At 40.5% G+C, this 21,705-nt stretch overlaps 1 protein-coding gene across 1 annotated transcript in view; it reads right to left on the bottom strand.

Annotated features, from left to right (window-relative positions):
- LOC135940106 (lachesin-like) overlaps positions 1 to 21,705 on the bottom strand; it is a 71,349-nt gene that overhangs the window by 24,435 nt on the left and 25,209 nt on the right. Inside the window, exons 2-3 of the mRNA XM_065484854.1 lie at positions 14,899 to 14,984; positions 497 to 615 (exon numbers count right to left, since the gene is read on the bottom strand). Coding sequence (XP_065340926.1) covers positions 497 to 615; positions 14,899 to 14,965 — 186 coding nt within the window. The 5' untranslated portion in view covers positions 14,966 to 14,984. The remainder of the gene's footprint in view (positions 1 to 496; positions 616 to 14,898; positions 14,985 to 21,705) is intronic.

The following is a 21,705-nucleotide window of genomic DNA, read 5'->3' as shown; positions in this document are numbered from 1 at the left end:
GCGCGGTATGGGCGGATTTAAAACTTTTTTCAATTCGAAAAGGTAAATCCCGGTGGCTCGGCTGCGCGTATATATCGGATCAGCCATCGCAGCCATTGCTTCTCGGCTCAAATCATTATTTAGCACGTCAAATGGCGAAATTGAATCGAAACCTTTGTCTACGAGTCGATCTATCTCGCGAGCTCAACACTTTTCCGATTCCGGCGAGAGCTGCTACTTTCTTTTTCCCTCTTTAACAGCGCTCAATTTCCGGGCCCGTGCAGTAACAATCCGGCGGATGAGTTGTTTAGCGCGCGACAACCTGCTCGCCCGTCTTTTTTTCTTTCTCGGCAGTTTGTTTTGCACCCGACTTTCCATTTATTGCACGCGACGGTCCGCACTCCGTCCCTGGTGACCGGCAATAAAAAAGGAAGGTGTGCTTTTTTTGTTTTGCAAATAGTGCCTCGTTTCCTTGCGTCGGCAATCGAAGTTAGTAAAACACATTCGCACGCCTCACCTTGTAGGGACCCAGGTGATTGACTACGCAGGTGAAGGAGACGTCTCTTCCCTGGGAGACGGTGTGGTTCTCGAGGGGCGCCAGAAACTCGGGCTCCACTTCCTGCGGTGGGTACTGGCCTGCGGACATAACAAATGCAATTGTTAGTTTTGTAGAGGCAATCAAAAACGAATGTGTGTGGTGCGCAGGCAGCACACGCTGGAAAACTTTTTCCTTTTCTGACCTACAGGTGTGCAGATACATATGTGTATCGAGAATATATATATGCAGATCAAAAAGAATATGTAGTCGGATAGCTTGCAATTGAAATGGAAAAATTATCTCGTTAAATTAAAGCGTGATAAATAATTTAAAATAATACTAGGATGTTCAAAAATAATTTTAAAAACCATTTTTTCAAACAACAATTGTAATAATAGATTCCCTCTGTTTCATCAATAGATAGATTAGGGAAGTTTTAGATTTAAAATTGTGGCTATACGACTTTAAACCACATATTCCTAATACCAAAAGAAATGAACAAATCGAATAAATGCAATTTGAAATTAATGTCCAAGTGACTGAAGTTTTTAGCTTCATACTTGGCATCTGCAGACTTTTCTTTTTTAATCATGTTTCCACATTTATATGAGGCCAGTTTAAATAGACTATTATGGAACAAAACGGCAAGAAAAAACAATAAATTTTAGCAAAATATCGTTTTTTTAAAGAAATAACAAAATTATATCTGTATATTTCTGCCTTTGCAAAAAACATATTAGAGTAAGATTTTTTAAACCTTTTTGTATAAATTACTTGATTGCGTGAATTGAATTTCAGTTCTGGTTACTGGCTGATCCTTTTGGTTCTTAAAGGCAACACATTCGGTATAATAGCTATTTAAATCAAATCGATAGCTTGTATACTATTAGGGGGTATTTAAACATGCCTTTTATCCGAAGAACCAGACATAAATTCCCAAGACTATCCATCAAACTAAAATAATAAAATATATGTACGTGTATTACATTTTCCATTTTTACTTCCATCGCATCAAATGTTGCTTTCAATCAGAATACAATGAGTCTCTGAGAAGATACCATAGTACGCTGGTGAGAATTTCTAAAGGAAATGCTTTTTCACCTGCAGCATTTACCTCCATTACTCTCAGATAAACTATGGTGTAATAAATAGCATTCAAACAAGAAGCGCTGTAGCAAACTGATCTAGAATAAATCACCAAGCTGTGAGTCAGAGAGAAGACACGCCTTACAAGACTTTATCAGACGAGCGCAACAAACTCAATGCACTTTGTTGTCTTCAACGTGAGCATGTATCTGATTTGAAGTGGCTGATAAATATTGATCACGCGGCATCAGATCGGCTAGAAACAGAGAGTTGGCAGGCTGGTTCTTGGCTGCTGGAGTTTCCACTCGGGTTGTCAGCAAAGTCGACGCGGCGAGATGAGAGAGTCTAATTTTGCTTCACGGGGGATCGCGTGTGTGTTTGTTTTTATTAAAGTGTAGCTAACAGCGGCGGCAACGAGAGCAGTGCATCGGCTGTGATTAAACAGCTAATGGAGTGGAACAAGATCTGCCAAAGATAACACACGCAGAGCGACTTATTAGCGCCGGATATCGGATTACACGCCGTCAGTGGCTTTCCGCCTCTAATCTTGTTATTTGCGCTCTCGCTACTTCTCTCGGCGGAAAGGGTGCACGACCCAACGGGAAAAAACGAACCACGCAGGGCACGTATAACGGGAGAAAATCGGAAATCAAATATCGCGTCGCAATCACTTAAAAGGAATTCTGAGGGCCCACTTCAACCTCACTTCATTTTCAATTCGCCTTTCGTTTCATTAATTGTTATGATCCAACTTGATGACGCTACTAATGGGTTAAACTTTGTGATGGAAATCTATGGCAGATAATGACATTGTACGTAAATTAATTATTTTTAGGCCAATTTTTCAGATTATTTGGAAATTGTTCTGGTCTCCTTGAAGGTCTCCTAGATTACAAATTTTTAGTCACATGGATAGTTGCCATGACTTTGCCACTTCAGCTATCGATTAGTAAATTGAAAAAATAGAAAAGAGCTGGAGAAAAACTGTCCGTCGGGCACTATCAACCTTCTAATATGAAATGAGACCAGCTGCTTCAGGCGCTGGTACAAATATCCAGCTGTCACCAAAAATTCAGCCACTCGCCACGAAAAAAATCTCGCGGCTGAAACCTGATACATCTGCCCTTCATTTGTACTTTCACACACGAAAAAATTCGACCAAAGAAATTCCCAAGTTAGAGAAGAGTATAGTGATTCTTTTCCCTGGAATTAGTTTCTTGATTAAATTGGTAAATGCACATTAAAGGGTGTGGTGTCTGTAATAATATAGGGTTGTCAAAATTAATTCTGATGCCCAAATCATCATTGAAATAATTTATTTATAGAACAGGCAAACTCCAGAGGTGATTTAAAAATAAATGGCATCATCAAAGAGAAATGAATACAATGGGTAGCATTGATATCACTGCCATTTGCCACGATGTAGAAAACTAATTATCGGCCTGAATGGCATTTTGTAAGAAGGATATTCAATCCTTCGGCTTCGACAGAAAATTGAAATTGAGCAATGGTCCCCATCTCGATATACCTAATTCAGCAGTTGCGCGAATGAAGCGCATGATGGGGATGATGGAAACACTTGAAAGCCATGTCGTTATTTGTGGGCACTCGATATTCGCACAAAGTACAAATGGCGTGTGTTCGACTGAAAGCAGGCGGCAAGCATCAGCAGTCGCGCGCGCGCTCGAGGCTGAAAATGCGAGCACTTGATTAATAGAATTGTGCAGTGAGCGAGTCGCTTTTTTTGTGCCTTTTTATTCCGCACTCTGCACTAGCTGCCTGCCTTTCTCTGAGCTGAAATATCGCTCGCGAATACAGATTGAGTCGCACTGCTTTCTCTCGCTCTCTCGACTCACGGCCCAAATCATTCCCGTGGCTGCGCGGCCTGCATTCTAATGACCCGGAGCGCGGAATACGCTCACGCAGCTGCATTTGTCGGTGCGCATAACGCCAAATTCCCCCGCAAATGTGCACACGTAACGCCAATTGTGTTGCGGCCATGTATGCTTTTTGTCCACTGCAAACTGTAAAGTTGGCTAATTTGAATGGCATTTGCATAACAACTCAGAAGAGATACTCGCAAAAATGTTGCCCTGACGCTGATTATCACAGCGATTTCAGTTCTACATGGTGGTTGCAAAACATAACGTTCGCAAAATATCATTCTCTGGGGTGGAAAAACAACGAAAATGCAGCATCATTCCCAAACAGATGCAAATATAAAACGTGCTTATTCACTTGCAATTCATAGGGAAGGAAATTGTGGATTGAAATTTAGATCCTTAAAATTTTAAAAATTTGATTAATGCATTACCTGCTTACAAGAAAAGAGTGTTCAGATCGAGGGCATTTAAAAAGAATAAACTTTCAGCGTTTGTCCTAGAAACGATTGTATAATATTTTAGCAAGAAGGAAAAAAGTTATTTGCAGGAGGTGTATTACACAGCGATTTTATGCAGTTTGTTTTCATAAATTTAAAAGTGGAAGCAATGTATTTTTTTACTTTTTCCACTTGTCCGTTTAGGAAAATGACCGATTTTCCAGCTCTGAATGAACGAGAGAGTTATCGACAATTGTTTTAACTATCTGGGGCTATTTACAACGCTGGTGCTGAGCATTTTTTTTCATTATTTTTTGAGCGATGACGAGAGAGAAAAAATTTTGATAATAAAAAAAACAACTGGATTTTTTTATATACGGAAATCAACTAAATAATCCCACCAATGAATATTTTTGTTTTGAATGCAAACTCGATGTCCTAAAAACACAATTTAGTACCATGCCCCTCAGACAAAAAATTTTGCGCAAATCAATTTAACAACACCGTGCATATCCACACCACCATTAACAAAAAAGGCTGCAAAAATCTACCGCATCATTCAAAGTGAGAGGAGCAAATTGCAAAACAATCATCACCCTCAGCTGCCATTGATATAAATTCGAATTTCGCAGTTCATTTATCGAGCTAATAAAACGCGGGGAGAGCGCGCTGAATCATTGCGCGGGAAATTTAATTACCGGCTGATTTATTTCCAGCGGTGGCGGCGTCGTAAATTATTTGGCGCAGCCAGCCAGTAAGCAGCGGCTGCGAAGCATTTTTGCCAGATTATTATTGTTGTCTAGCATGTTCTGCAAGCACACGGTTCCTCACGACGTCACGACACGAGTGAAAGGGTTGCCACATTTCTCAAGACACCATCACTCTGTCAATTAAATTAAAAATATCACTGAAATCCAATGGCATAAATTTATGAGTAGAGCTAAACAACAATCGCAAATGTTACTTTTCCTACATTTAGATCGTTTAAAGGTTATTTAGTTAAAAAGTTATAAAGCGTAATTTTGTTCCTCTTATAGTTTAAAATTTTAATTTCGGAATGGTTTTCAAACCTATATTTTTTAACGGATTTTGGTTGTTATCTTAGAAATGTAAGCATTTTTATAATATATATCACTGTGGGATTTCATTTAACCCTGGGATTTAATTAAAATAATTATAAATATCTCAAGACATATGGATGCCCAGATATTAGTTTCTTTCTCATTAAAGGATTCCTTGGAAAAGTTATCATTAAACAAAGACAACTGGCAACCTTATTCAAGAAAATGGAGAGGAGAGAGAGAGAGAGAGAGAGAGAGAGAGAGAGAGAGAGAGAGAGAGAGAGAGAGATGCTGGTATCAGGTGTGCTATCGCGGGCCAATAAAATGTCGCAGCAAAATGAGTTTTCTTGCAAACTAACTTCTTAAAAGTCGGCTCGTCGTCTTATTCGCGCTGCGCGACTTCATTTGGCCGCCCTAAAAGCCGGCGCAGCGAGTTTTACGAGCAACAATGATGCGCTCCGGCCGCTGCAGGGGCATTTTTATACCGCGATATTATTTGCCTCGGCGTTTTCTTCCTCTTTTCTTTTTTTTTATCCGCGCGCAGTTTGTGATTTGCATGTGAAACAGCGCGGTGGCGGCGGGCGGCACATGCACGCGCGCAGATGGCCTGCTTCTCCTTTTGCGGCTGACACTTTTTGCGCCGAGAGAAATTCGCCCGGGCCGCCGTGGTGACAGTGAGTGACAAGTCTATGCTGATGCAAATAGCGCGCCAGGCATTTTTATTGCTCACTTTGTCATCGGAAGCCGCCGCGAGATTAACCAGCCGAGGCGGACGCCGCTTATTTTTCAGCGCCACCGCATTTTCTCCGCAATTAATACTCGGCTCCTTGAAGCTTCCGAAAGGGATCCCGCTGCCTGCCGTCTTTTGCATGCTCCTCCGGCGGTGACAAACGAGCATTTTCCTTTCCACGAATCAAGACCAATTATGGGCTTGCCGTCTACACAGATCTATTTTTCGTGCTCTTTTCTACATCACGAATTTCCGACTGCCTTCACTAGACTAGTTAAATTTCATAAATAAACTTAACAAACTGTAAAAATATATAATTTATAACATTTCTCTATATGAATTCAAAATAAAAACACTTATCACTGAGCTTTTTTTAATTTAAGCAATTTATGATGTTTGTTTAGAAATTCCTTTTTGTTAAACGTGGTTTATTGGTCACATAAAATAGTCCAAAGGAGTGTGTGGAAATACGGTTAAATTCTGCTTAGACGTAATCCAACTATTCATATATTATTTATTACATCGCAACGTATCGTGAGCCAAATAAAAGTAAATCCATTCTATTCAAATCGAATCGAAAGATTTTACGAGTTAATTTCCATGATTTGTTGAATCACAACCAACACTAAACGCCATAAATCCGCCTGCCCGCATGAAACAGACGCGCGGCCTCGTTTTTGTTTACTCAAACGCTAAAGTCGATGCTCTCATAAACAGAAAGTAGATGGCTGGCAATTTATAAGCACACTTGAAAATTTTTCTCTGTCCGCTCCCAGAGTTTGTTTCCAGGTTGAAAATATTTACACAGCACGGATTTCCTAAATATGGCCTTATTTTGAGTTTTCTAAATAAAACTGTTTATAATTTTGTCTTTTTCCCAGGTTAGATCTCTTTATTCAAAATTTAATGACAAATAGTTGTTATCTAATTATTTAACTAAGACTTTGATATGAAAAACTCTTCCTAATTTCAATTTGGGATAAATAGAATCCTCTGTCCCCAGACGAGACAAGAAGCTCATGAACCAGCAACCGAAACCTATAGAGCAGGACATATCAGTAGAAATACAAAGAATAAACGTATTGATACACAACTAGGGAGCTGCATTTAATTTTTAAAAAAATTTAATATTAGGTACCTTTTTGCAAAGAGCTTGGATTCATGAGGTTTGAAACTGTTTGGGCGGCAAAAGTGAAAAATTGAATCGAAAAAATGGTGTCACATGTCCTCGTAATGGACAGCAGCTGTTTTAGACCATCAGGCCTCATCAGCAGTACTTTCCCTGCAAATCAAAGTCAACCACAGAGTTAGCTGCAGGGAATTCCGGGTCACCTGCCGTTGAGAATGATTGACTGCAATCATCGCTGAGCACAAATCAAAAAGAGGACGATTGACGAAATTCAATGAATCCCATAACTCACAATCCCTCTACCGAAATTCAAAAGTCTGAAAAAAATAGTTAAACTTCTTTAGAAAATTCTCATGTATAATTTAATATCTTATATATGTTTTTATAAACATAGATTACCTTCTAAACTTCTGATATTTACATTATTATTAAAAGCTTTCCATAAACTTTTAATAATTAATTTTAAAACTTAGAATCATTAAGCGACGTGCCACACCCAGCAACAGCCTTATTTAAAGTCTAGTAAGTCTGCAGAGAGAGGAAGCAAAATTAAACCACAACCAAGAGTAATTAAACAAAAGTAATTTCAGCTCAAAAGTTCACGAATTTCATGGCAGTATTTTGATAAAAGAGCGCAGGCAAGCCACTTTAGAAACGCGCTCGCCCGGAATTTTCATCATTGCGGCGGCAGCTGGAGGAGAGCGACGACTAGCTCGCACATTCGCATCTAGATTCATGTGTATAGTTAGTTGCACGCGGCGAGAGAGAGAGAGAGAGAGAGAGAGAGAGAGAGAGAGAGAGAGAGAGAGAGAGAGAGAGAGAGAGAGAGAGAGAGAGAGAGAGAGAGAGAGAGAGAGAGAGAGAGAGAGAGAGAGAGAGAAGCGCGGAAAACAACATTCTTTCCATATTAAATAATTGGCAGGCGAATAACTTTTGCGAAGCCACCGCAGCCGGCCGCGAAATGCAGACGAGCGGCGGGCTGGCTGGCAGTTGGCTGGAAGGGGCAGGCGGGCGACCCATTTCAGAGTGTCAGCGCGGCGAGAAAGCGCCATCCATCCAGGCGTAATCCAGCCTTGAAGTGGCATTAAAGGTGAGCTCCGAGTGATCTTTTGCCGTCTCGATGGTTATGATAAAATTTTGTGGGCATCCCGTCCCGCTTATTCACTCTAATTAAATCCGGGTGACACACACAGTGCACTGAATTATGGCTGCTGCTGTGTTTGAGTTGTAATTGTTTGCACGTTGGACCGCCGCTCTCACTGCGTTTGTGAAAGCGATTTCCAAGCTTCTGCTTTTGGTTCAACTGTGGAAAATCGCCTGTTCTGATTGATTAGGTTTTGATTTGCGTGTAGCCATTGGCATTTTAGTTAACTTCTGGTACATCATTTTTCACTTTATGGTAACCTTTATTCCACCATCACTCTCATTGGTTGACATACAAATACAACTCAACGGGAGCAAACAAATTAAAAATCTAAAAGCGCACTTAAAATTACAAATAAAAATGAGATGGACATAATTCAACATACACAAAAATTAGATCAAAGGTCCGTCAGGTGAGTTTTAAAATATGAATAGGGGTGAAATTAAAATTAATTTTGATTATTCCTTACAGATTCCTTGGTTAGAAAATCACAAATAAATCGAATCATAACTGTAGTTGATGTTTAATTTTAGTGAAACTCCCAATGAAAGATAAATACTGAGAGGTCTTAAACATAGCACACAAGTTGAAAAAATTTAATAAAGTTGATAATGTACAGAGCCGCAGTCGCTTTTGACTATTTTCCGCCAGCCCCGAGTTAATTGCATTACCAACATAGCAAAGCAGCCGCTTCTTTGCACGGAGAATTTGCATATTAATGAAACAGGTCTCCGAAGGTACTGTTTCATTTGGCGAGTGTTGGTGTGAACGCACCATTCAAAGTTATGCAACCTGCGCGACGCATCCGGCGAACGCGTTGCATACTCTTTTAATATTCTATTTCCCCTTTGGAGGAATTGCTGTTTGAATAAATTTGAAAAGCAATTCTAAAGAAACGTTAAGGTTTACTTCCGAGTATTCACGTTCACACTTCTACCAAGTTCTTCTATGAACTAAATAACTAGGACTTTAATGGGGGGCTTGTAATTTCCTCGCATCGTTCTCACTCGCTATTGAAGCGGAAATTCGAACTTGGAAATAAGCGTGTCTTTGAAATTTAATTTGTTTGTTTGTCACGTAGTTATGTTTGAAATCTTTAATCGTGGCATATTAATTTGAAAATAATTCATTGGTATCCGCGAAAACTGAAGTTTTCTTATATATTTGAAAGACAGATTTAAATAAATTACTATTTCATCATATTTATGGTCTGTAGCTAATTAAGAATATCTTTGTTCAACAAAATAAATTAGAATGCTTTCGTTTCACGCTGTTTTTCTTTAAAAATTTGGACTGATTGCGAGAGTCAGCATCTATAACAATCAATAATTTATTTTAAATTTTTAAGATAGCAGCAAAATTTTAGTCTCATATTCCACAATCTTACTAGAGCTCATTCATTTAATTTAAGTATCTTAATAAAGTATTTTAACAAACAACTCTATTGTCATTTGTTGTGTCCCCATCATAAGATGATCAGTTTCTCATTCTAAGTTAAGCTACATACAGTTTTGTCTTTCCCACAGCTTTTTACCGAATCCTAATTTATGTGATATGTTTATGACATGACTGACGTGAGAATAAGCCAAACAACCTCGTCCTGTATGTGCAAAGTGCTCTTCATTAATTTAGCCGAAATCTCGAGATCCGCAAGTGAAATCTCGCCTAGCGTGACGTAGCGAGTGAGACTTCTCTCTTGTAAAGAGGGCAGAGAGAGAGAGAGAGAGAGAGAGAGAGAGAGAGAGAGAGAGAGAGAGAGAGAGAGAGAGAGAGAGAGAAAGCACATAGTGGTGCCAGAAAATTGCGGCGCATAGCTTTGAATCGCTGAGCAGCCAGCCAGCCATCTCGTGGCGATAATTTGCTTACAATTAGCGAAGCCTCAAACGCGCGCGCGAGATAAAAGTGGCGAAACTTGACTCACAAAGCTCACACTCACTCTCCTCTCGTGCACAATCTCGCGCGGGGTAGCGAGCGGGCGAGGCGAACGCTTTGAGCTAATTGCCAGCCGAGGGCCGTTCATCAAGTCACTCGCTATAAATCTCTGCTACTAATAACCCGCGCTCATTCATAAATAATTTCCAGCACAGCCTCTAATATTTTAATGGTAACGTCTTGAGCTTGCTCGCGCCCGGATCCGCTCCAATATTTCATGTTGCGGTTTACGAGTAGTGGGCCACCGTTACATTTGCGGCAACATGCGCTCGCTCCCCTTCTCGGATCTGTACCGATTTTCGCACGAATTTTCGAGCTGTGTCAGCTACGAGAAAGTAAAATGAGCGTAAGGGGTACATTTAAAAAATATATATAAAATTCATAAATAAATTCACTTGAATTTGTAAATTATTGCAATGGTCAGTTTTGCATTATGCCACATGACCAGGAGCATGAAATCTTTCTGTATTGATGGTAGTAATTTTGAAGAACTCAAAGACTTATTAAGAATTAGATTCCTCCAAAGTTCAAAAGATCTCGATGAAAATTTTAAGTTAAATGGAAGATTTAATTTTTGTTCGTCCTCCAGCAATTTTTATAGTGTTTTTAAAAAGCTCTTTTGAATACAGTAAACGCTGAAAAAAACCAATTTTTTCCACTCAGAATCGTGTAGATAGATGTAGCTATTTGAAACAAGACTATCTTTGTTTATTTCTTAAATGTTTTAGACACGCAGTTGTTAAAACCGTCATTATTCCCGTGCAAAGTGTTCTTCCGCGACGATGCTCTTTTGAGTAATACACTTGGCGTCCGGTTTTGCAACTCGCTTCAATCCGCGCAAGCAGAGCACATGTAGTGGCGCAGTAAAAGGGGCGCGCGCAAGATGCTTTTGTGTCGGAACGCTTGCGAAAAATCCGGACGAAAAATCCGCCTCTCCCTTTCAGATTCCGCTACATTTCAAGTGGATGAGGGAGGAAGTGTTTAATGTGTTGCGCGCAATCTTAATTGAGATAAAGGGAAAATTCCGCCCGTCGAGCGCGCGCGGTGGCGGCTGCCGCGGAGTAGGGGCTGCTGAATGGCGCACTGAGTCATTTTCTATCTCATTTAGCCGGCAGACTGCAATCCATCAAGCTCCATCTCAATAGGCGGGCGTTTTTACTCGAACGATTTTCGCATGTAGCAGGAACAATCTTATTTAAAAGTCGTTTACCCGGCAAAGATAAATTGTTCGCTGTGCTATGCAGGCAGCTGTCTTCTCCTCTCCTCCGAGTAAATCTTAGTGCTAGAGTGGTGTCTGGGGGAACCAAGCTGCATTTTAATTAGCTGGGCTGAACAACCAATACTGAAATGCTTATTCTAATCGGATTCATATATTTCTGCATAAATTGCAAGGGTAAAAATGTTTCGCAGAAAAGGTTCCCTTGAGAATTACAATTAATTTATGGTATTTTGATATCTACCTTGGTCTAAAATTCTACTAGCATGCAGAATTTAATTATGTATCCAGCTGTTCGTCCATCTCAGCGAGTCAATCATGTTTTTTCCGCGGGACGAGTGATGTAATAGCAAGAACGGAATCACGTACTTGCAAGTTTACATCTTGGACTCTGTATGGGAATTGTAAAATTATAGCCCAACTTAATTAGTTCAGATCCTCAACGACACATGGGTACAATACAACAATGGTGCTCGCTCAATTCATTTATTTTCACTCGAGAGAAGTGGGCACGTGGAGACTTATTGAGGAATCTTAATTGCTCAGCCAGTTTGCATACAATTAATTAAATAAGCGGATGATTCGCCGAGGCGCCCGGCTCAGCTGTCCTCCGCTCGAGTTTTAGAGAGAGCCGCTCCAGACACATTTCGCCACTGCTCTTCTAAAGCTTCCGCCGAGTCAGCCGCTTTAAGTTCGTTTCAATAGGGACCTTTAAACTATTTTGTTATTCCCATTAATTAAATTTGCAAGCAGCTGCCCTTTATGCAGTTTGATGTAAGCTTCAGCGGCCGAGGCAAGGCAAACTTTGGTGGCGAAAAAGACCTCCGCAATTACATTTCCAGAGCAGACATTGGTGAGGAAAAAAGTTTCCAATTATTTTATTTGACTCTCTTTGTTCAAGCCACAAAACTTAGTTTAGAGTTTTATAATGATTTCTTGATTGAAATTAAGTCAAGGATGCTTTACATAAATTTTTATTTGATTTAATTCCAATTAATTCTATACTTAAGACTGATTATTGCAATGATATTAAAAGCCAAACTTCATCCTGGTTGCTTAAAAATTGTTATTGCTCAGTGTTGTACCCAAGTATGTATTTTTTACCACTTGATGAATTATTTTGTTAGGGTAAAAATGTGAAAGAAAATTAGCGTTACTTAATAGAAAGCAAATAATTGTTTAACATAATTAAACCAGTGGTTTTGGTTCATATCATGTCAAATAGCAAAAAATGTCTAAATTTACATTACTTGTTTTAAAAAAAATTAATTTGTGTGTCAGCCATATCTTTTTTCGTCAATTTCTGCTATCGATTCACCTTAAACCAAAAATTTGCTTTACAAGTGCTCATGAGTGGTGCCAGTGAATCGTGGTTAGCGCATTGATTATTTGAAACTAGTATTGACAGCACTTGACAAGGTCTGACCGACTGCGCCTCGACACCTCTCCGTAAGAAGATTAGGTCGTCTTTGCTTGAGCGAGAATGTGATTCAAACTTGAAGAGCGATCCGGCAGTGCAATCGCGAAACAAAAGCTCCCCTCTCGAAACGAGCAAGGGGTTGGCGCTGGAGGGAGAGTCGCTTCTAATCACTCGCAGGTGAATCGCAGCGTGATGAATGGAGTTTTAATCCCACTCTCGACGCGATTATTTGCCTATAACTGCGGCGGTGATTGGAATTAGCGTGTTTGCTTCTCCGTCTGCCAACGGCTGATAAAGAGACACACACGTTCCACACTCTCCAACCCTGAGCGGGCTGTTCTAAATGTTCCAGGCCTACTTTACGCCTACGCCCCTCGTCATTAGCACCAAATTCCACGAGCAAAGCAATTAATCTGACTGCTGAGCCCAATGCATTGCTTAATATTTGCCGAAGGTGGAAACCCCTGGCATCCCGCTGAATACCTTTGGAGAGAAAAACTTTGCATGAAAATAATACACCCGTAAAATGGTAGTTATCTTTCCCAAAATTTAATTTTGTGGATTGAAGCAGACAGAGCATAGTTCTTCCTTGATATTAGAACAATTAATTAAATTAAAAAATAAAAATATATTTCGCCGTGAAGAATTTTCATAAAAATTATTAAATATCAAATTCCATGTTGATAATTAACCAGAAACGAATCTGAATAGCGCTCAGTTTTTTCCTTTATAGATTCCTCTGCTGCTGACTCCTTGTTTCAAACAAAAGGGTGCTTGGAAATGAGAAATCCGCTTGCTTCCGTACTTGAAAGGCAAGAAATGATTGGGATTTTAAGTCGGCTTGCACCTCTCAAGCTGGCAGAAGAACCCTTCTTTTGTCATCGGATTTGACACGTGATGCGCAGCAAATGCGGCGCTATTTCGAATTTCAAAGGCGTCGCACGCGTATCATATCGATGGTGGTTGTATCTGAAAATGACACAGACACACACCAGTGTTGATGGCATGTGGCGTGCATTGATTTTTTTATTATTTGCATCGCATATCACACACACACACACACGACTCTCGGCCGCCACAAAATTTCCAGCGCCAACCGCTGCAGCAGATGTTGCATTAATGTGTGTCCGACAATCAGGCCCACCTTTTTTTCGGAACGTGGCTCTCGTCACCGCTGGTTTTGCTCCAACGGCTCCACGTCGATTGAATATGGACGCTCCATCGATCGGCAAAAATTAATTCGCGGCCGTTTTACGTTCGAGAGAGCCAGAATTTATAGATTCAATCCGCCGGAATAGCCTGACGAGAGGGGCATCGCATATATGGTTTCGCAACCCGGTGTTGATCAAACAAATTTCAATCACCGCAGATGTTGGAGCATATTTTTTAATGAAGGTACGTTCTTTGTGGGTTGAGCGTGATTTCTCCAATAATGTTAGTTACAAAACCATCTCTGATATATAGCCCCATATTAACAATTTTTATTGCCTTTACACTTATTGTAAAGTGTTTTTCACTAATTAAATTATTGAAAAACCCTTGTTTCCATTGCATCAGACAACCCTTATGGTTTGAGTTAACGCAACAATTTGCTACACTGTAAAAATTTCAGATAACTAACTGTCAAGTTTGTGGGATTTTCAAATGGCGATCACGGAGGTCTTGATTTTCTTCAAAATCCTGATGCATAGATCTCGCTTAGAGGTTGAATGTGGCGAAATGCTGTAAATTTTCGATTAAATTGGCAAAACCGAATTTTTATTGACGCTTTTTTCTCTTGGCGCTTTTTAAAGCATAATTGTCCAAATAATAACCGCGAACTGATGTCTGCAATACAACTAATTGTTGCTCTTTATCAATCTATTCCCTCTCGTGACATTTTAATTATCAAGTGGTGTTTTCACTGAACGAAACAATATTTTTCTGGCCTCTCTGGTTTGTGATCATTTTAAAAGTTGTAACTGTTTTCCTCTGTTTAATTCTTTTGTGTTGTCAAACGCATGTTTCAGTCATTACAGTTGGCAAGCAATTTTATTATTTCCAGACGAAATAACAGCCGGTTTATTTCTTGTTAGGGGGCGATCGCTTGACTGGCCGCTGGCCAATATCGGCGAGCACAGCTGGCTGCCCAGTCGAGAAGGAAACACGCTCTCTCAGACAAATTATCAGATGGCTTTAAAGAAAGGGTTGCCGCGCCGAGCCATTTGTTGCACCACCGCTGTAATCGCTGTTCATAAATTCAGCGGCTTTTCATTTTCTTGCCACTCGGCCAAGCTTGCAGTTATTGCAGAGAAAAGTGGGCCGATGCATTTTAAACCCATTTTGCAATTATTATATACTTACACTTGACTAGCGGGAAAAACGACAGGCACAACGCAAGAAGAACGTGACTTCTAGTGAGAGGTGGCATCTTCAACAGCAGATCACATCTGTAATCATATAGGGGTGAATTATAACTTATGAAATGAGGTTATTTGATTCTTGCATGCATGGGAATTATTGAGACTGTTTTGCTCTACGGAAAACAATACAATACCTAACTGTGGCAACAATCATTGTTTTCAAATAATGTTCTGTAAAATACTATAAATGGACGAGATGATGCATCATCAACGAATGTGAGAAATATTTGAGAACCTTGAAGCAAATGCTGATAAAGCATACATATTTGTTAACTCTCGCAGTCAATACAAAATGCATAATATTAAAAGAAATGCAAGAAATTACAACAGAGCTTGCAAAAATATTTCAAAAACTATCAATTACATAAAATAATTAGTTACTCTGCTGATCCGCAAAAAATATTTCTTCGAACCTGATATCATTCCGCACTGAGCCGGAATCACAATCAATATAAATCACTGAAAATAATACTATGGATGATAATGAATGATTTCCTTGAATTTGTATTGTGCTCCTTATTCTAAATAACTCTTTTTAAAAGAGATAATGAATTGAGACGTTTCTTGAAAACAATTACAACTGAGGACTATAATTATTAGTCTGGGCCCATTCCGGCTTGAATTTTACTTTCAGATTAATATGTTTATGGTTCTCAATATAAAATTTATTACCCGTACATTGCCATGACCAGAAATTATAACACAAATATAAAAAGAGGGTTCAGAAATTTTACTTAAGAAATAATAAGCACCATTTTTAAAAAGACATTCTTGACAGGAAAATGAATATAACAAGACTTCATCCTCGTTGATTTCTAAGTTTTATTTAGTAAACTCGACTAGTTTCGGCGAATCCAATCAACCCTTTTTCGTGAGATGATAGAGTTTAAAAATGTTATCTTAGTCTTCTTTTTCAAAAACTTCAGTTCCACATTTATGTCCAACACATTCCTGAATATGTCTCCAAAAATATGGAAATGCGAATTTATCATGCGTTCAGGAGGTTTCACTCATTTAAAGAATCAAATTAATAATTATTCGCATCAACAACTCCCAACTGCTAAACATTAATGTAGTTAACAAACGGAGCAATCATACGTGCTGAATAGACAGCAGCGTTTTACAGGAGTGAAGGGTGTGCTGAAAAATAAAAACTGAAAAGTGGGCCTGTGCGCGAGGAGGCGAGGGTGAAAATGAGGGCCGGTGGAGCTGCTGACGCGCAGAAGGCAATGCATCTTGTTTGTCTATTATTTGTCACTGGGCTGCAATATTGAATGGAGCAGAGCGCACGCGGCAGCGAAAAGATGAAGTGGACGCCGCTTTGGTGTTTACAGGCGGATCCTCCATCAATGTCAGGAGATGCCAATTTGCGGCAGCTGTGCCCTTTCAATGAGAACGAGGAGGTGGATGGGTGTGCTGCCGTTGCCCTCACCCTTCCTCCCTCCCTCCATCTGCAGCTCCAGCATCCGAGCGACAAGTTGCACCCACATCTCTCCAGCAGCAGCAACAGCAGCAGTATAGCAGCAGCGGTTCCTAACTCTCTTTCCAGCATTTCTCTCTCTCTCGCTCCTTTGCCTGCCAAAACAAAAACACCACACGGCTCCCTCCTTTTCATTATTTATCAGCTCAGCCGGCGGCGCCGCACTGCATGTAGCGAAATTAATCCGCTACTTTTCCCGCCGCCGCCACGCCAGACAACACTTATTTTCAGCGTCTCCCTGCCGCCCTGGTGCGCGTAGAAGTTACGGCTGTTGCGAGATCACGTGGTGCAGCAAGCAGCACAGTATATATGTGACAAGCTGATCCCTAATAGAAAAATAAAACTTTTAAAAATCTGGTGGCCACATTTTTCATTTGCTCACCACAATATCATTTAATGATATTGTGGTGAGCCCACGGTACCGAGTTCAATGAAATTACATAAATTCATATTCAAGTACACTTGTTTAACCGGACTCGAACGCCCAGCTAAGTCAAACTTTCAATGTCACTTCTTTAAGAGCTGAAACAATAACATTTAAAAAATCCTCGTGTAATAACTATGCTAGTCACACTGAAAATCAATAGAGCTAAAATGGTTTGTCATGATGAATAATGCTTGATATGAAATTAATAAAAAAAGCATAATCTCAGTGCATCCTTCCAAACAGCCTCCACTTCTGCAATTTTAATGCCACAATATTTTACCAATTATTTTCTTTTTAGAGTGAGTCTCCAACAGATATTTGGTTTTCCACATTATTCGTACTAATAGAAATTCAAAATATGAACATACAATATTACAAAATATGCACACACGGAGATTGTAGCCATGGACTAAAGTATTAAGCCCAATTTAGAAACTGTACCTCATTCATCATATCACATTAAGAAAAAAAATCAAACTCCCTTGTTGAATAAAATATGCATGGTATTGTACGCTGCTATCCCCGTTTGTGGTTTCATTTTAATTTCAAATCCTAAACATATTATATTAATTTTTCAGGTGAAGCGCTATCCGATAAAAATGGTTGGCTGCACATTTTAAATAGGTATATTACCACAAGCGCTAATAGACATCGACACCAGCACCATAATTAGCTTAAATCTGCAGCTCGTGAGCACAATGAAACAAAAACCATTCAACAGCTCTGATCCGACTAGAATAAATTTGCGCACATGAATATTTGAGTACAGCAGTGGGGTGGGGTGTGGTAATTATTCTTATCATTCAGCGAACAGGCTGTTGTTTCGTTTGCCGCTCAGATTTACTCATATTCGCGCGACAATGATTTAGGCCCTCGTTCGCGGCATATGTGTAACACAACTATCGTCGAACGCGCGCGCGGCACCAGGGCATACACACACGCGTATTAAGGGCAAGAGAGAGAGAGAGAGAGGGGGTGAGCGGGCGGGCGGGTGCGAGATTAATTCCTAGACGGCAAGTTAAATCATCTTAGGCTCGGGCGCGGCGCCTGCCTCACCACAAAGCCACTCACCGACTCAGTGCTGCGAATTTCGATTCAATTAGCACCGCTGTGTATGTGTGCTCGCGTTCCCAGTCATCCAGCCAGCCAGTCGACTGGTTGCTTTGCTTGCATACCTGTGTATCTCTGTGTACACGTGAAGATGTGCGCGCAAAACAAAGAGACGACTCTTTGACGCTTCCCATGAAGATTAAACGCCGCCGCATTGGCGAAGGTTGGAATATGAGCACACTGCTCCACATCTGCGTTGAATATATTCTCTTTTTTTCTTTTCCCAAGAAACTGTGACGGAAGGATTTGAATAAAAGAAGGTCGGCACTTTGCTTCTTAAGCAATAAGAGTTATTGATAATTATTGTTGATAACTGTTGTTCTTTAAATATTCTCCCCTGTTTCAAACGGTGATTTTTAATGGTTAAAACACGATTTAGAAAGTTTAGACAGGTTTTAAGGCGGATTTGAAGCTAATTTAGATCTAAGCAACGTTCCTACAATGAATATTATCAATAATATCTTGTATCCATTTTCAAACCAGTCATGCATTTTGTCTCATTATGGAGCAAGTTTGTTTGAAGAGTACCATAATATAAAATCGTGGCATATTTTTAAGCATTCTAATTGGAATTTTTAATTTACTGTATGGAGAGTTAATAGCTTTTAAACTGCTCCTAAAGAAATTGAGCGAAGCTCCTACAAAGCGTTGCATCGAAAACTTAGGAAAACAATTCCACTCGTATTTCCAAATGTTCTAGTCCCCTCGCTGCGAATTTGCCTCTGCTGAGTCTGCTGTCAACCCCATCTTGTATCATGTATGCGTCGGGATACGGGCGGAATTCACAAAACCAAATCTAGATGAAACGCCAAATATTTCCACAGCGGACGGCGTCGCCTCCCGAGACGACCGGCTACAAAACAAGAGAACGTGAGAATTGCATTCCACTGAGAATCAGTTTGCGTGTGTGCGAGTTTATACGTCCCACGCGGGGCCGAAATGTGCACGTCAACCCCTCGGAGAGCGTTCCAAGACCTCAAGAACCCTCGCGCGCGCTTACACACCCACTGGGTACACGCATCCGCATACATAATCCGCCTTATAAACAATCACTTTGGTCACAAAAACGGTTCCGGCCCAGAGCACTGTGAAAATTTCGCTTTGCAAAGACAAAAACGCGCTCGTTTCAGGGAAAATGCGTTTTTCACCGCACCGTCTGTGTTTAACAAGGAAAAATTATTCTTTCGACCCCAGCACCGTCATTCCTAATGCTGTTATTGAATGAAGAGAAAGTCTCCCACCCCAGCAGTCCACCCCGAGTCACCCTCACAGCCAGCGGCAGCGCCTGGTCGTTTTCACAAAAGGTGCAAGCGACGTGCACAAGAAACACGGGTAACAGCTGCGGTTGTCTTAAGGTGGTGACTCAGCACCCCATATAATAATAATAACGGCACCGGGGGTTGGGGTCTGCTGGCAGGGGGTTGTCTGACGACTGCTGGCGCACTTCTTTTTCGTCACTGATGGCCACCCTTGGCGACTAAATGAAATTATCTGCTTTTTGGTGGAAACACGGCGCGCACAGTCAACATTTTACCAATTTGTGTAGTAGTTTATTTCTATGCGGTCATGCGTTACGCGAGGCTGATTTTTATGGTGGTATAAGTCGGAGTTATGCTGGTATTGGCTGCACGGCGATAAAAGCGTTTGTGGAATGAGGAAATGCGACTGTCATATATTATAATAATTTTTCTGACAGGCAGAAAAGAAAATTCGTAAAATTAAATGTAGCTGTTACTGACAGCCAGGCATATTAAATGAAACAGAAACACAAAAGAATCTCAGGATAAACTTCATCCAAAAGCTACGCAAGTAGGTGGAATATAATAAAAATGGGTAAGGAAATAAATGGAAAGATATGCATATGTAGGAATCATGTATATTGTGTATTACTTACTATAATTATAAAGTAAGTTGAATTTGAAATTGAAGAAATTTTAAATTGTCGAATGGCTAAGAAGAATTACGTTGTACCTCAGCATCTCTTTTCATTTGAAAAGAGGATGGGTGGCTAATAACAATACATAATATTTACAATAATCTTGCTCGTTCTTGTACAATATACAGTTAACTGCTGTTTTGGCCACTCAGGACTTTTCAACAGAGTACTTTACCTTCAAAAAAATTCAACGCTGCTGTATTTAGCTGAAGGGGATTTTAAATCACTACGGTCATTGAAAATAATTGGCAGCACTCATTGTTGAGTCCAATCTGTAAAACAATTAAAAAAAATTGCAAAACCCTGCCACGCATTCTCCCAGCGCACAGATTGTTAAATTGTTTTTAGTTTAAACAGGCATTGTGGTGTTATTTTTCATCATAATCGCTTCATATCTGGCAATCAGCCAGAGATTCAGAATCCTTTGCAACTAATTGTGATTTTTTTTACAAATAAAATCAATATTCTTTTCCCTACAACACATGGAATAAAACATGCAAATTAGTTTTAGGTTATTACAATTGAAAATCCGGCTTCCGTGTGATAAAATTAATTTTTTTCCGTCACTTCTAGTTATCACAAATAATAAAGCAATAAATTTCGTTTCGCTGGACTTAGCCTCAAGAGTTTGACTTCTAGAGCAGCCTGTAAATGACAGCCTCAAAGCTAACAAAATACGGAACGCAGCTTTAAGTGTGGAGAGTATAAGAAACACGCCGAAAGCTATTATCTCGTGTGACCCTGAAGTGAAGTTCAAAAAGATTATAGCGCTTGTTGTCGGACCACAATACAAAAGTTCTGGTGCGGTTCATTAGTCTGAAACCCGCACCGCTTCCTGCATTCGTCGGCCGATATCTTAATTGGGGAGCAGACCGGCCGCACTTCTTGCTCTGTGTGTGTGCATGATAGGGTATATAGCAAGCAAAAGTGGGCGAGCCGGATTCGCAGCGCGCTGATTTTAATTGCTGCAGGGTTTGCCTGGCGAGCGAAAACGGGCTTCGGGCAGACAGGACGTGGAATTCTTTTGCGCTTTGGTGGGCAGCCAATTATCCGTCCAAGACCAAGTTTAACTGAATCCGCTGGCGCACAATGCGCCTTATTGTGTCGCTCCTCTAATGACCTCCTGACTGACCAAAACTCCATCCAGCCATTCTCTCCTGTGATACAACAACAGGAGTGAACGGAGCTTGGCTAAAGATTTTTTGTTCTTATTGTTAGTCCGGCAGCAACAGCGGCGCGGCAGCCTCATTAAAAACTTTGGTCTCCGATATGCTCCCTCTCTCTCTCTCTCTCTCTCTCTCTCTCTCTCTCTCTCTCTCTCTCTCTCTCTCTCTCTCTCTCTCTTGCTCTCGCTCTCCCTCACTGCCGCCCGGCCCTGTGGTTGATGCAGCAAAAGGAAATCCACGCTGCCGCACGCCATCCATTATCCTGATGATGACACGGCCAATTCTGCATTATGTGAATTATATGCAACCTCGCTAGCATGCTCTCTCCGCCGACGTCATGTGCAACCGTGCGAGTGACCCTCCCTTGCACATTCTGACGCACGCCGACGGCCGGCATGCATGCACACGGCAGCCTCAATGCGAAATCGATGGCCGACAACCTGCCCCCTTTTCTCCTCTGATTTGTCTGGTACCGATTTTTAGAGGTTAATATTAGTCCTTGAATTGTTTAGTCATAGTTAGGAGAATTCTTACCTGTGAAATGCGATACTTGAGCTGCAGGCCAGATGAGATTGAAAATTCTGTCGCAGCAATGAATACTATTCTAAATGATGTTGTCATTTGGTCTG

Source organism: Cloeon dipterum, chromosome 3 (genome assembly GCF_949628265.1).
Source record: "Cloeon dipterum chromosome 3, ieCloDipt1.1, whole genome shotgun sequence".
Lineage (NCBI taxonomy): Eukaryota > Metazoa > Arthropoda > Insecta > Ephemeroptera > Baetidae > Cloeon > Cloeon dipterum.
Note: the sequence above shows the minus strand (reverse complement) of the source record. Positions and strands in the feature narration are given on the sequence as shown.